Source organism: Oncorhynchus tshawytscha, linkage group LG11 (assembly GCF_018296145.1).
Source record: "Oncorhynchus tshawytscha isolate Ot180627B linkage group LG11, Otsh_v2.0, whole genome shotgun sequence".
Lineage (NCBI taxonomy): Eukaryota > Metazoa > Chordata > Actinopteri > Salmoniformes > Salmonidae > Oncorhynchus > Oncorhynchus tshawytscha.
Genome location: NC_056439.1, coordinates 54,606,148 through 54,623,040, shown reverse-complemented (window position 1 = coordinate 54,623,040; position 16,893 = coordinate 54,606,148). Strand labels below are relative to the sequence as shown.

The 16,893-nt window shown below is 47.4% G+C and overlaps 1 protein-coding gene across 2 annotated transcripts in view; it reads right to left on the bottom strand.

Annotated features, from left to right (window-relative positions):
- The window catches only part of LOC112238160 (ubiquitin-conjugating enzyme E2 D2), a 29,481-nt gene that overhangs the window by 10,811 nt on the left and 1,777 nt on the right, over positions 1 to 16,893 (bottom strand). For both annotated transcript variants that reach the window (XM_042330377.1, XM_042330378.1), the window contains exon 2: positions 18 to 81. In XM_042330377.1, coding sequence (XP_042186311.1) covers positions 18 to 81 — 64 coding nt within the window. The remainder of the gene's footprint in view (positions 1 to 17; positions 82 to 16,893) is intronic.

Here is a 16,893-nt window from a genome sequence, read left to right as displayed (position 1 = left end):
AAGTCTAAGACACCTACTGTCATCTCCCACTGGTCCTGCTGAGCACTGTGCTGGAGGGTCACGAGCCAGATCATTCAGCTCCTGCAATGGAACAAGAGAGACCAGGAACACTTAGCTCTAAACCAATCAACAAGAGAGACCAGGAACACTTAGCTCTAAACCAAGCAACAAGAGAGACCAGGAACACTTAGCTCTAAACCAATCAACAAGAGAGACCAGGAACACTTCGCTCTAAACCAAGCAACAAGAGAGACCAGGAACACTTAGCTCTAAACCAATCAACAAGAGAGACCAGGAACACTTAACTGTAAACCAGAGGCAGACATTTTGAATGATTAAAGCAACACGGTGAGCTCCAGTCTGAGAACAAAGAAGAATGAATGACAGCCTATAATCCCAGTGACAGGCTATCAGCCCAGTGACAGGTATAATCCCAGTGACAGGCTATAATCCCAGTGACAGGCTATCAGCCCAGTGACAGGCTATCAGCCCAGTGACAGGCTATAATCCCAGTGACAGGCTATAATCCCAGTGACAGGCTATCAGCCCAGTGACAGGCTATCAGCCCAGTGACAGCCTATAATCCCAGTGACAGGCTATAATCCCAGTGACAGGCTATAATCCCAGTGACAGGCTATCAACCCAGTGACAGCCTATAATCCCAGTGACAGGCTATCAACCCAGTGACAGGCTATCAGCCCAAAGTAACCTATACCGGGGGCATACTCAGTAGCAAAACGTTTGGCAAAGGAAAACAAGTGTTTTGTATTTAAAAGTTCAGGTAGTCCCACCCCGTTGCTGTTTGTTTTCTTCCATTTGGTGCATACTAGTAGTGAATACAACCCAACTGTGTGTTCTTGTGAAAGGAAGATGCCATTTCTCCAAGAACCAGTCAGACGGTCATTCAACACCACCTATACAATGAGGTAAAGCATAACATGACCTCTACAATGACCTCTACCATGACCTCTACAATGACCTCTACCATGACCTCTACAATGACCTCTACCATGACGGAAAGTTGTTGTACTGTTCACATTTACAGAAAACAGACCTATGGGTCCTGGTCAACAGTAGTACACTACCCTATGGGTCCTGGTCAACAGTAGAGCACTACCCTATGGGTCCTGGTCAACAGTAGTACACTACCCTATGGGTCCTGGTCAACAGTAGAGCACTACCCTATGGGTCCTGGTCAACAGTAGTACACTACCCTATGGGTCCTGGTCAACAGTAGAGCACTACCCTATGGGTCCTGGTCAACAGTAGTACACTACCCTATGGGTCCTGGTCAACAGTAGAGCACTACCCTATGGGTCCTGGTCAACAGTAGTACACTACCCTATGGGTCCTGGTCAACAGTAGTACACTACCCTATGGGTCCTGGTCAACAGTAGAGCACTACCCTATGGGTCCTGGTCAACAGTAGTACACTACCCTATGGGTCCTGGTCAACAGTAGTACACTACCCTATGGGTCCTGGTCAACAGTAGTACACTACCCTATGGGTCCTGGTCAACAGCAGAGCACTACCCTATGGGTCCTGGTCAACAGTAGGTCACTACCCTATGGGTCCTGGTCAACAGTAGTACACTACCCTATGGGTCCTGGTCAACAGTAGTACACTACCCTATGGGTCCTGGTCAACAGTAGTACACTACCCTATGGGTCCTGGTCAACAGTAGTACACTACCCTATGGGTCCTGGTCAACAGTAGTACACTACCCTATGGGTCCTGGTCAACAGTAGTACACTACCCTATGGGTCCTGGTCAACAGTAGAGCACTACCCTATGGGTCCTGGTCAACAGTAGAGCACTACCCTATGGGTCCTGGTCAACAGTAGTACACTACCCTATGGGTCCTGGTCAACAGTAGAGCACTACCCTATGGGTCCTGGTCAACAGTAGTACACTACCCTATGGGTCCTGGTCAACAGTAGAACACTACCCTATGGGTCCTGGTCAACAGTAGAGCACTACCCTATGGGTCCTGGTCAACAGTAGTAGACTACCCTATGGGTCCTGGTCAACAGTAGAGCACTACCCTATGGGTCCTGGTCAACAGTAGTACACTACCCTATGGGTCCTGGTCAACAGTAGTACACTACCCTATGGGTCCTGGTCAACAGTAGTACACTACCCTATGGGTCCTGGTCAACAGTAGAGCACTACCCTATGGGTCCTGGTCAACAGTAGTACACTACCCTATGGGTCCTGGTCAACAGTAGTACACTACCCTATGGGTCCTGGTCAACAGTAGAGCACTACCCTATGGGTCCTGGTCAACAGTAGAGCACTACCCTATGGGTCCTGGTCAACAGTAGTACACTAACCTATGGGTCCTGGTCAACAGTAGAGCACTACCCTATGGGTCCTGGTCAACAGTAGTACACTACCCTATAGGTCCTGGTCAACAGTAGTACACTACCCTATAGGTCCTGGTCAACAGTAGTACACTACCCTATAGGTCCTGGTCAACAGTAGTGCACTACCCTATGGGTCCTGGTCAACAGTAGTACACTACCCTATGGGTCCTGGTCAACAGTAGTACACTACCCTATGGGCCCTGGTCAACAGTAGAGCACTACCCTATGGGTCCTGGTCAACAGTAGAGCACTACCCTATGGGTCCTGGTCAACAGTAGTACACTACCCTATGGGTCCTGGTCAACAGTAGAGCACTACCCTATGGGTCCTGGTCAACAGTAGTACACTACCCTATGGGTCCTGGTCAACAGTAGTACACTACCCTATGGGTCCTGGTCAACAGTAGTACACTACCCTATGGGTCCTGGTCAACAGTAGAGCACTACCCTATGGGTCCTGGTCAACAGTAGTACACTACCCTATGGGTCCTGGTCAACAGTAGTACACTACCCTATGGGTCCTGGTCAACAGTAGTACACTACCCTATGGGTCCTGGTCAACAGTAGAGCACTACCCTATGGGTCCTGGTCAACAGTAGAGCACTACCCTATGGGTCCTGGTCAACAGTAGTACACTACCCTATGGGTCCTGGTCAACAGTAGTACACTACCCTATGGGTCCTGGTCAACAGTAGTACACTACCCTATGGGTCCTGGTCAACAGTAGAGCACTACCCTATGGGTCCTGGTCAACAGTAGTACACTACCCTATGGGTCCTGGTCAACAGTAGAGCACTACCCTATGGGTCCTGGTCAACAGTAGTACACTACCCTATGGGTCCTGGTCAACAGTAGTACACTACCCTATGGGTCCTGGTCAACAGTAGTACACTACCCTATGGGTCCTGGTCAACAGTAGAGCACTACCCTATGGGTCCTGGTCAACAGTAGAGCACTACCCTATGGGTCCTGGTCAACAGTAGAGCACTACCCTATGGGTCCTGGTCAACAGTAGTACACTACCCTATGGGTCCTGGTCAACAGTAGTACACTACCCTATGGGTCCTGGTCAACAGTAGTACACTACCCTATGGGTCCTGGTCAACAGTAGTACACTACCCTATGGGTCCTGGTCAACAGTAGTACACTACCCTATGGGTCCTGGTCAACAGTAGTACACTACCCTATGGGTCCTGGTCAACAGTAGTACACTACCCTATGGGTCCTGGTCAACAGTAGTACACTACCCTATGGGTCCTGGTCAACAGTAGTACACTACCCTATGGGTCCTGGTCAACAGTAGTACACTACCCTATGGGTCCTGGTCAACAGTAGTACACTACCCTATGGGTCCTGGTCAACAGTAGAACACTACCCTATGGGTCCTGGTCAACAGTAGTACACTACCCTATGGGTCCTGGTCAACAGTAGAACACTACCCTATGGGTCCTGGTCAACAGTAGAACACTACCCTATGGGTCCTGGTCAACAGTAGAACACTACCCTATGGGTCCTGGTCAACAGTAGATCACTACCCTATGGGTCCTGGTCAACAGTAGAGCACTACCCTATGGGTCCTGGTCAACAGTAGAGCACTACCCTATGGGTCCTGGTCAACAGTAGAACACTACCCTATGGGTCCTGGTCAACAGTAGTACACTACCCTATGGGTCCTGGTCAACAGTAGAGCACTACCCTATGGGTCCTGGTCAACAGTAGAGCACTACCCTATGGGTCCTGGTCAACAGTAGAACACCACCCTATGGGTCCTGGTCAACAGTAGAGCACTACCCTATGGGTCCTGGTCAACAGTAGTACACTACCCTATGGGTCCTGGTCAACAGTAGAACACTACCCTATGGGTCCTGGTCAACAGTAGAGCACTACCCTATGGGCCCTGGTCAACAGTAGTACACTACCCTATGGGTCCTGGTCAACAGTAGTACACTACCCTATGGGTCCTGGTCAACAGTAGAGCACTACCCTATGGGCCCTGGTCAACAGTAGTACACTACCCTATGGGTCCTGGTCAACAGTAGTATACTACCCTATGGGTCCTGGTCAACAGTAGAGCACTACCCTATGGGTCCTGGTCAACAGTAGTACACTACCCTATGGGTCCTGGTCAACAGTAGTACACTACCCTATGGGCCCTGGTCAACAGTAGTACACTACCCTATGGGTCCTGGTCAACAGTAGTACACTACCCTATGGGTCCTGGTCAACAGTAGTACACTACCCTATGGGCCCTGGTCAACAGTAGTACACTACCCTATGGGTCCTGGTCAACAGTAGTACACTACCCTATGGGTCCTGGTCAACAGTAGTACACTACCCTATGGGTCCTGGTCAACAGTAGAGCACTACCCTATGGGTCCTGGTCAACAGTAGTACATTACCCTATGGGTCCTGGTCAACAGTAGAGCACTACCCTATGGGCCCTGGTCAACAGTAGTACACTACCCTATGGGTCCTGGTCAACAGTAGTATACTACCCTATGGGTCCTGGTCAACAGTAGAGCACTACCCTATGGGTCCTGGTCAACAGTAGTACACTACCCTATGGGTCCTGGTCAACAGTAGTACACTACCCTATGGGCCCTGGTCAACAGTAGTACACTACCCTATGGGTCCTGGTCAACAGTAGTACACTACCCTATGGGTCCTGGTCAACAGTAGTACACTACCCTATGGGCCCTGGTCAACAGTAGTACACTACCCTATGGGTCCTGGTCAACAGTAGTACACTACCCTATGGGTCCTGGTCAACAGTAGTACACTACCCTATGGGTCCTGGTCAACAGTAGAGCACTACCCTATGGGTCCTGGTCAACAGTAGTACACTACCCTATGGGCCCTGGTCAACAGTAGAGCACTACACTATGGGTCCTAGCTATAGGTCCTGGTCAACAGTAGTACACTACCCTATGGGTCCTGGTCAACAGTAGTACACTACCCTATGGGCCCTGGTCAACAGTAGTACACTACCCTATGGGTCCTGGTCAACAGTAGTACACTACCCTATGGGTCCTGGTCAACAGTAGTACACTACCCTATGGGTCCTGGTCAACAGTAGAGCACTACCCTATGGGCCCTGGTCAACAGTAGAGCACTACCCTATGGGTCCTGGTCAACAGTAGAGCACTACCCTATGGGTCCTGGTGAACAGTAGTACACTACCCTATGGGTCCTGGTCAACAGTTGTTCACTACCCTATGGGTCCTGGTCAACAGTTGTTCACTACCCTATGGGTCCTGGTCAACAGTAGAGCACTACCCTATGGGTCCTGGTCAACAGTAGAGCACTACCCTATGGGTCCTGGTCAACAGTAGAGCACTACCCTATGGGCCCTGGTCAACAGTAGTACACTACCCTATGGGTCCTGGTCAACAGTTGTTCACTACCCTATGGGTCCTGGTCAACAGTAGAGCACTACACTATGGGTCCTGGTCAACATTAGAACACTACCCTATGGGTCCTAGCTATGGGTCCTGGTCAACAGTAGTACACTACCCTATGGGTCCTGGTCAACAGTAGTACACTACCCTATGGGCCCTGGTCAACAGTAGTACACTACCCTATGGGTCCTGGTCAACAGTTGTTCACTACCCTATGGGTCCTGGTCAACAATAGAGCACTACCCTATGGGTCCTGGTCAACAGTAGAGCACTACCCTATGGGTCCTGGTCAACAGTAGAGCACTACCCTATGGGTCCTGGTCAACAGTAGAGCACTACCCTATGGGCCCTGGTCAACAGTAGAGACCTACCCTATGGGCCCTGGTCAACAGTAGAGCACTACCCTATGGGTCCTGGTCAACAGTAGAGCACTACCCTATGGGCCCTGGTCAACAGTAGAGCACTACCCTATGGGTCCTGGTCAACAGTAGAGCACTACCCTATGGGTCCTAGCTATGGGTCCTGGTCAACAGTAGAGCACTACCCTATGGGTCCTGGTCAACAGTAGAGCACTACCCTATGGGCCCTGGTCAACAGTAGAGCACTACCCTATGGGTCCTGGTCAACAGTCATACACTACCCTATGGGTCCTGGTCAACAGTAGTACACTACACTATGGGTCCTGGTCAACAGTAGAACACTACCCTATGGGTCCTAGCTATGGGCCCTGGTCAACAGTAGTACACTACACTATGGGTCCTGGTCAACAGTAGAGCACTACCCTATGGGTCCTGGTCAACAGTAGAGCACTACCCTATGGGCCCTGGTCAACAGTAGAGCACTACCCTATGGGTCCTGGTCAACAGTCATACACTACCCTATGGGTCCTGGTCAACAGTAGTACACTACCCTATGGGTCCTGGTCAACAGTAGAGCACTACCCTATGGGTCCTGGTCAACAGTAGAGCACTACCCTATGGGTCCTGGTCAACAGTAGTACACTACCCTATGGGTCCTGGTCAACAGTAGTGCACTACCCTATGGGCCCTGGTCAACAGTAGTACACTACCCTATGGGTCCTGGTCAACAGTAGTACACTACCCTATGGGTCCTGGTCAACAGTAGAGCACTACCCTATGGGCCCTGGTCAACAGTAGAGCACTACCCTATGGGCCCTGGTCAACAGTAGAGCACTACCCTATGGGCCCTGGTCAACAGTAGAGCAGTGTAAAGCCAACCACCATATTGACAACAATGTGGTGGAGGAAGGAGTGTAGTTAGGAGATGAGAAAACAGACTTTTAACTGTCTAAGAAAACTGAGGAGAGAGGACACCAAATGAATGAAGTCTAGAATCAACAGCCTAACTGTTAAATGTGCCTGGCTTTAGAAATCATCCATATATACAGTGTATTCAGACCGCTTACCTTTTCCCACATTTTGTTACGTTACAGCCAAAAACAGGGTTTTAGAAACACGCGCAATTTTATAAAAAGTGATTACAGCCTCGAGTCTTCTTGGGTATGACGCTACAAGCTTGGCAGACCTGTATTTGGGGAGTTTCTCCCATTCTCTGCAGATCCTCTCAAGATCTGTCAGGTTGATGGGGAGCGTCGCTGCACAGCTATTTTCAGGTCTCTCAAGAGACATTAGATTGGCTTCAAGTCCGGGCTCTGGCTGGGCCACACAAGGACATTCAGAGACTTGTACCAAAGTCACTCCTGCATTGTCTTGGCTGTGTTCTTAGGGTCATTGTCCTGTTGGAAGATGAACCTTCATCCCAGTCTGAGGTCCTGACCAGGTTTTCATCAAGGAGATCTGTACTTTTCTCCGTTCATCTTTCCCTAAATCCTGACTAGTCTCCCAGTCCCTACCACTGAAAAACATCCCCACAGCATGATGCTGCCACCATGCTTCACCGTAGGGATGGTGCCAGATTTCCTCCAGATGTGACACTTGGCATTTAGACCAAAGACTTCAATCTTGGTTTCATCAGACCAGATAATCTTGTTTCTCGTGGTCGGAGTCCTTTAGCTGCCTTTCAGCAAATGTTATTTGTCACATGCGCCGAATATAACGTAATTTTTAAAATGGTTTTTACCTTTATTTAACTAGGCAAGTCAGTTAAGAACAAATTCTTATTTTCAATGACGGCCTAGGAACAGTGGGTTAACTGCCTGTTCAGGGGCAGAACGACAGATTTGTACCTTGTCAGCTCGGGGGTTTGAACTTGCAACCTTCCGGTTACTAGTCCAACGCTCTAACCATTAGGCTACCCTGCCAGCTTACTTACAAGCCCTTAACCAACAATGTATTTAAGAAAAGAGTTAAGTTAATATTTACTAAATAAAATAACGAGGCTATATACAGGGTGTTACGGTACAGAGTCAATGTGGAGGCTATATACAGGGTGTTACGGTACAGAGTCAATGTGGAGGCTATATACAGGGGGTACCGGTACAGAGTCAATGTGGAGGCTATATACAGGGGGTACCGGTACAGAGTCAATGTGGAGGCTATATACAGGGTGTTACGGTAGAGAGTCAATGTGGAGGCTATATACAGGGTGTTACGGTACAGAGTCAATGTGGAGGCTATATACAGGGTGTTACGGTACAGAGTCAATGTGGAGGCTATATACAGGGTGTTACGGTACAGAGTCAATGTGGAGGCTATATACAGGGTGTTACGGTACAGAGTCAATGTGGAGGCTATATACAGGGGTACCGGTACAGAGTCAATGTGGAGGCTATATACAGGGGTACCAGTACAGAGTCAATGTGGAGGCTATATACAGGGGGTAACAGTACAGAGTCAATGTGGAGGCTATATACAGGGGGTACCGGTACAGAGTCAATGTGGAGGCTATATACAGGGGTACCGGTACAGAGTCAATGTGGAGGCTATATACAGGGGGTACCGGTACAGAGTCAATGTGGAGGCTATATACAGGGGGTACCGGTACAGAGTCAATGTGGAGGCTATATACAGGGTGTTACGGTACAGAGTCAATGTGGAGGCTATATACAGGGGTACCGGTACAGAGTCAATGTGGAGGCTATATACAGGGGGTACCAGTAGAGAGTCAATGTGGAGGCTAAATACAGGGTGCACCGGTACAGGGTCAATGTGGAGGCTAATTACAGGGTGCACCGGTACAGGGTCAATGTGGAGGCTATATACAGGTGGTACCAGTACAGAGTCAATGTGGAGACTAAATACAGGGTGCACCGGTACAGAGTCAATGTGGAGGCTATATACAGGGTGCACCGGTACAGGGTCAATGTGGAGGCTATATACAGGGTGTTATGGTACAGAGTCAATGTGGAGACTATATACAGGGGGTATCGGTACTGAGTCAGTGTGGAGGCTATATACAGGGGGTACCAGTACAGAGTCAATGTGGAGGCTATATACAGGGGGTACCGGTACTGAGTCAGTGTGGAGGCTATATACAGGGGGTACCGGTACTGAGTCAGTGTGGAGGCTATATACAGGGGGTACCGGTACAGAGTCAATGTGGAGGCTATATACAGGGGGTACCAGTAGAGAGTCAATGTGGAGGCTAAATACAGGGTGCACCGGTACAGGGTCAATGTGGAGGCTAATTACAGGGTGCACCGGTACAGGGTCAATGTGGAAGCTATATACAGGTGGTACCAGTACAGAGTCAATGTGGAGACTAAATACAGGGTGCACCGGTACAGGGTCAATGTGGAGGCTATATACAGGGTGTTATGGTACAGAGTCAATGTGGAGACTATATACAGGGGGTATCGGTACTGAGTCAGTGTGGAGGCTATATACAGGGGTACCAGTACAGAGTCAATGTGGAGGCTATATACAGGGGTACCGGTACTGAGTCAGTGTGGAGGCTATATACAGGGGGTACCGGTACTGAGTCAGTGTGGAGGCTATATACAGGGTGCACCGGTACTGAGTCAATGTGGAGGCTATATACAGGGGGTACCGGTACAGAGTCAATGTGGAGGCTATATACAGGGGGTACCGGTACAGAGTCAATGTGGAGGCTATATACAGGGTGCACCGGTACAGGGTCAATGTGGAGACTATTAGTTGAGCCAATATGTACATGTCGGTAGGGATAAAGTGACCATGCATAGATAATAAACAGCGAGTAGCAGCAGGACCTCGACTTGGCGTTGCGGTACCGCTTGCCGTGCGGTAGCAGACAGAACCGTCTGACTCTGCCTTCAACAGATCTGTGCCTTGACACAATCCATTTTAGAATAAGAATGTAAGGTAACAAAATGGGGAAAAACCCGAAGGGGTCTGAATGCTTTCTGAAAGCTCTGTATGAAATATGACAGAACCTGCTTCTGTTTTGAGTGTTTGTTTAATAGCCTACTGATTCCGTGAGCACCAACCACAACATGTCGCAAAGAATTTAACAAATCTGTAAGGTAACAAAATGTGGATTTTTTTTTAACGATGTTCAGAGTTTGTTATAACAAATGTATTGATATGATTATGATAGGCTATAGGTCAGGCCCTGTTGATCACGGGCATGTGACACATACGTCACACGTGAAGAGTCAGGGTTGAGGGAATGTTTTTCCTAAACAAATGAGGGATTTCAGGATGATAATTACAGCCATTTCTGACTGAAAAGTTGTGTTGCAGCTTCAGCAACACGGATAGCGCGATAACATCCAAGTGTTTATGTGGTGGTCGCTGCAGCAGGGAGGAGAGACAGAGACAGTGGGTGCTGGTCACTAGCAGTCCTTTTTAACATGGTGCAGCAAGTCTGAGCCAGACCCACAGGCCCAATCAAATCAATTGCGGGTCAGACTCCCTCTAGTCATTTGTGTGTTTATTTAATCAAACAGTGTGCTTAAAGCATCAGACAACCTTAGTGCATATAGTTGATTGGATTAAAACAGATTCAAATTCGTATTTAAAATGATGGCCTACCGGGGAACAGTGAGTTAATTGCCTTGTTCAGGGGCAGAAAGACAGATTTTTACCTTGTCAGCTTGGGGATTCAATCCACCAACCTTTCGGTTACTGGCCCAAAGCTCTAACCACTAAGTTACCTGCTGCCCCTATTAATAATGTTTACATCATGTAGTCATGGCCATCCTAGACAACTATTGCTGTACCTACACTGCAGTCTAGTCATGGCCATCCTAGACAACTATTGCTGTACCTACACTGCAGTCTAGTCATGGCCATCCTAGACAACTATTGCTGTACCTACACTGCTGTCTAGTCATGGCCATCCTAGACAACTATTGCTGTACCTACACTGCAGTCTAGTCATGGCCATCCTAGACTATTGCTGTACCTACACTGCAGTCTAGTCATGGCCATCCTAGACAACTATTGCTGTACCTACACTGCAGTCTAGTCATGGCCATCCTAGACAACTATTGCTGTACCTACACTGCAGTCTAGTCATGGTCATCCTAGACAACTATTGCTGTACCTACACTGCAGTCTAGTCATGGTCATCCTAGAGAACTATTGCTGTACCTACACTGCTGTCTAGTCATGGCCATCCTAGACAACTATTGCTGTACCTACACTGCAGTCTAGTCATGGTCATCCTAGACAACTATTGCTGTACCTACACTGCAGTCTAGTCATGGCCATCCTAGACAACTATTGCTGTACCTACACTGCAGTCTAGTCATGGTCATCCTAGACAACTATTGCTGTACCTACACTGCAGTCTAGTCATGGCCATCCTAGAGAACTATTGCTGTACCTACACTGCAGTCTAGTCATGGCCATCCTAGACAACTATTGCTGTACCTACACTGCAGTCTAGTCATGGCCATCCTAGACAACTATTGCTGTACCTACACTGCAGTCTAGTCATGGCCATCCTAGACTATTGCTGTACCTACACTGCAGTCTAGTCATGGCCATCCTAGACAACTATTGCTGTACCTACACTGCAGTCTAGTCATGGCCATCCTAGACAACTATTGCTGTACCTACACTGCAGTCTAGTCATGGCCATCCTAGACAACTATTGCTGTACCTACACTGCTGTCTAGTCATGGCCATCCTAGACAACTATTGCTGTACCTACACTGCAGTCTAGTCATGGCCATCCTAGACAACTATTGCTGTACCTACACTGCAGTCTAGTCATGGCCATCCAAATCAAATCAAATTTTATTTGTCACATACACATGGTTAGCAGATGTTAATGCGAGTGTAGCGAAATGCTTGTGCTTCTAGTTCCGACAATGCAGTAATAACCAACAAGTAATCTAACTAACAATTCCAAAACTACTGTCTTATACACAGTGTAAGGGGATAAAGAATATGTACATAAGGATATATGAATGAGTGATGGTACAGAGCAGCATAGGCAAGATACAGTAGCTGATATCGAGTACAGTATATACATATGAGATGAGTATGTAAACAAAGTGGCATAGTTAAAGTGGCTAGTGATACATGTATTACATAAGGATGCAGTCGATGATATAGAGTACAGTATATACGTATGCATATGAGATGAATAATGTAGGGTATGTAAACATTATATAAGGTAGCATTGTTTAAAGTGGCTAGTGATATATTTACATCATTTCCCATCAATTCCCATTATTAAAGTGGCTGGAGTTGAGTCAGTGTCAGTGTGTTGGCAGTAGCCACTCAATGTTAGTGGTGGCTGTTTAACAGTCTGATGGCCTTGAGATAGAAGCTGTTTTTCAGTCTCTCGGTCCCAGCTTTGATGCACCTGTACTGACCTCGCCTTCTGGATGATAGCGGGGTGAACAGGCAATAGACAACTATTGCTGTACCTACACTGCAGTCTAGTCATGGCCATCCTAGACAACTATTGCTGTACCTACACTGCAGTCTAGTCATGGCCATCCTAGACAACTATTGCTGTACCTACACTGCAGTCTAGTCATGGCCATCCTAGACAACTATTGCTGTACCTACACTGCAGTCTAGTCATGGCCATCCTAGACAACTATTGCTGTACCTACACTGTTGAAGGGTTGTAAAGCTTGCTGCCATTGGACTCTGGAGTAGTGGAAACGCGTTCTCTGGAGTGATGAATCACACTTCACCACCTGGCAGTCGAAAAGACGAATCTGAGTTTGGCAGATGCCAGGAGAACGCTACCTGCCCGAATGCATAGTGTCAACTAAAGATTGGTGGAGGGGGAATAATGGTCTGGGTCTGTTTTTCATGATTCGGGCTTGACCCTTTAGTTACAATGAAGGGACATCTTAACACTACAGCATTGTGGGAACAGTTTGGTGAAGGCCGTTTCCTGTCTCAGCATGACAATTTGCATTTATTAGGGATCCCCCATTAGTTCCTGCCAAGGCAGTAGCTACTCTACCTGGGGTTTATTATGGATCCCCGTAAGTTCCTGCCAAGGAAGCAGCTACTCTTCCTGGAGTTTATTATGGATCCCCATAAGTTCCTGCCAAGGCAGCAGCTACTCTTCCTGGGGTTTATTAAGGATCCCCGTAAGTTCCTGCCAAGGCAGCAGCTACTCTTCCTGGGGTTTATTATGGATCCCCATTAGTTCCTGCCAAAGGCAGCAGCTACTCTTCCTGGGGTTTATTATAGATCCCCATTAGTTCCTGCCAAGGCAGCAGCTACTCTTCCTGGGGTTTATTATGGATCCCATAAGTTCCTGCAAAAGGCAGCAGCTACTCTTCCTGGGGTTTACTATGGATCCCCATTAGTTCCTGCCAAGGCAGCAGCAGATCTTCCTGGGGTTTATTATGGATCCCCATTAGTTCCTGCCAAAGGCAGCAGCTACTCTTCCTGGGGTTTACTATGGATCCCCATTAGTTCCTGCCAAGGCAGCAGCAGATCTTCCTGGGGTTTATTATGGATCCCCATTAGTTCCTGCCAAAGGCAGCAGCTACTCTTCCTGGGGTTTATTATAGATCCCCATTAGTTCCTGCCAAGGCAGCAGCTACTCTTCCTGGGGTTTGGTCGTCCGCAGACACATCGATGGCTCTGAACGAACTTTATTTAACTCTCTGCAAACTGGAAACGATTTATCCGGAGGCTGCATTCATTGTAGCTGGGGATTTTAACAAGGCTAATCTGACGCATCACCGGGGGCAAACTACCTGCCCTCCAGGACACCTACACCACCCGATGCTACAGGAAGGCCATAAAGATCATCAAGGACATCAACCACCCGAGCCACTGCCTGTTCACCCCGCTGCCATCCAGAAGGCGAGGTCAGTACAGGTGCATCAAAGCTGGGACCGAGAGACTGAAAAACAGCTTCTATCTCAAGGCCATCAGACTGTTAAACAGCCACCACTAACATTGAGTGGCTACTGCCAACACACTGTCAATGACACTGACTCTACTCCAGCCACTTTAATCATGGGAATCGATGGGAAATGATGTAAATATATCACTAGCCACTTTAAACAATGCTACCTTATATAATGTTACTTACCCTACATTGTTCATCTCATATGCATACGTTGATACTGTACTCTATATCATCGACTGCATCCTTATGTAATACATGTATCACTAGCCACTTTAACTATGCCACTTGGTTTACATACTTATCTCATATGTATATACTGTACTCGATATCATCTACTGTATCTTGCCTATGCTGCTCTGTACCATCACTCATTCATATATCCTTATGTACATATTCTTTATCCCCTTACACTGTGTATGACCGTAGTTTTTTTTTTTGGAATTGTTAGTTAGATTACTTGCTCGTTATTACTGCATTGTCGGAACTAGAAGCACAAGCATTTCGCTACACTCGCATTAACATCTGCTAACCATGTGTATGTGACAAATAAAATTTGATTTGATTTGATTTGGTTTATTATGGATCCCCATTAGTTCCTGCCAAGACAGCAGCTACTCTTCCTGGGGTTTATTATGGATCCCCATTAGTTCCTGCCAAGGCAGCAGCTACTCTTCCTGGGGTTTATTATGGATCCCCATTAGTTCCTGCCAAGACAGCAGCTACTCTTCCTGGGGTTTATTATGGATCCCCATTAGTTCCTGCCAAGACAGCAGCTACTCTTCCTGGGGTTTATTATGGATCCCCATTAGTTCCTGCCAGGGCAGCAGCTACTCTTCCTGGGGTTTACTATGGATCCCCATTAGTTCCTGCCAAGACAGCAGCTACTCTTCCTGGGGTTTATTATGGATCCCCATTAGTTCCTGCCAAGACAGCAGCTACTCTTCCTGGGGTTTATTATGGATCCCCATTAGTTCCTGCCAGGGCAGCAGCTACTCTTCCTGGGGTTTACTATGGATCCCCATTAGTTCCTGCCAAGACAGCAGCTACTCTTCCTGGGGTTTATTATGGATCCCCATTAGTTCCTGCCAAGACAGCAGCTACGCTTCCTGGGGTTTATTATGGACCCCCATTAGTTCCTGCCAAGACAGCAGTTACTCTTCCTGGGGTTTACTATGGATCCCCATTAGTTCGTGCCAAGACAGCAGCTACTCTTCCTGGGGTTTATTATGGATCCCCATTAGTTCCTGCCAAGACAGCAGCTACTCTTCCTGGGGTTTATTATGGATCCCCATTAGTTCCTGCCAAGATAGCAGCTACTCTTCCTGAGGTTTATTATGGATCCCCATTAGTTCCTGCCAAGACAGCAGCTACTCTTCCTGGGGTTTATTATGGATCCCCATTAGTTCCTGCCAAGACAGCAGCTACTCTTCCTGGGGTTTATTATGGATCCCCATTAGTTCCTGCCAAGATAGCAGCTACTCTTCCTGGGGTTTATTATGGATCCCCATTAGTTCCTGCCAAGACAGCAGCTACTCTTCCTGGGGTCCAAACACGGTAGAGCACTTACATTACACATAAAACAAAAGATCATGACATTATTACACCACTACATGTATAATACCACCATATAGCAATACTACAATGTATGCGTATGTATGTACCTGTGTGTGGGTCTCTTCACAGTCACAGCTGTTCCATAAGGTGCATTTATACCCGTTTTTTATATATTTTGATGTGGAATAGAATTCCATGTAGCCATGGTTCTACGTAGTACTGTGCGCCTCCCATAGTCTGTTCTAGCTTGGGGACTGTGAAGAGATCTCTGGTGGCATGTCTTGTGGGGTATGCATGGGTGTCTGAGCTGTGTGCTAGTATTTTAAAAAACAGACAGCTCTGTGCATTCAGCTTGTCAACACTTCTTACAAAAAAAGTAGTGATGACATCAATCTCTTCCACTTTGAACCAGGAGAGATTGACATGCATATTATTCATGTTAGCTCTCTGTGTACTTTTAAGGGCCAGCTGTGCTGTCCTGAGGCAATTGCAATTTTCTTAAGACCCTCTTTGTGGCACCTGACCACACGACTGAACAGTAGCCTAGGTGCGACAAAACTAGGGCCTGTAGGACCTGCCTTGTTGATAGTGTTGTTCAGAAGGTAGAAACTAGGGCCTGTAGGACCTGCCTTGTTGATAGTGCTGTTAAGAAGGTAGAAACTAGGGCCTGTAGGACCTGCCTTGTTGATAGTGTTATTTTTTATTTATCAGGTAAATTACCAGGTAAATTGACTGAGAACACGTTCTCATTGACCCGGGGAATAGTTACAGAGGAGAGGAGGGGGGATGAATGAGCCAATTGTAAACTGGGGATTATTAGATGACTGATGGTTTGAGGGCCAGATTGGGAATTTAGTCAGGCAGAGCAGCACATTATTATGGACAGACTTCTCCCCATCTTAGCTACTGTTGTATCAATATGTTTTGACCATGACAGTTTACAATCCAGGGTTACTCCAAGCAGTTTAGTCACCTCAACTTGTTCAATAACAAGATTTCGTTGAGGTTTATTAGGGTTTAGTCCTAAATACAATGCATTTAGTTTTGGGAATATTTGGGACTAACATTCCTTGCCACCCATTCTGGAACTAACTGCAGCTCTTTGCAGCTCTGGGGTAAATAAAATGCACACAATGCTACAGTCCATTCAAGTTGAGGGAGCGTACAGGAATGTCCACCAGAGCTGTTACCTGATAACTTCATGTTAATTTCTCTACCATAAGCCGCCTCCAACGCTGTTTTAGATCATTTTGGCAGTACGTCCAAACAACAGCCGACCACAGAGTTTGTGTGGCATTACCTATGTTGTATTTATGTAACTTCATTTAAGC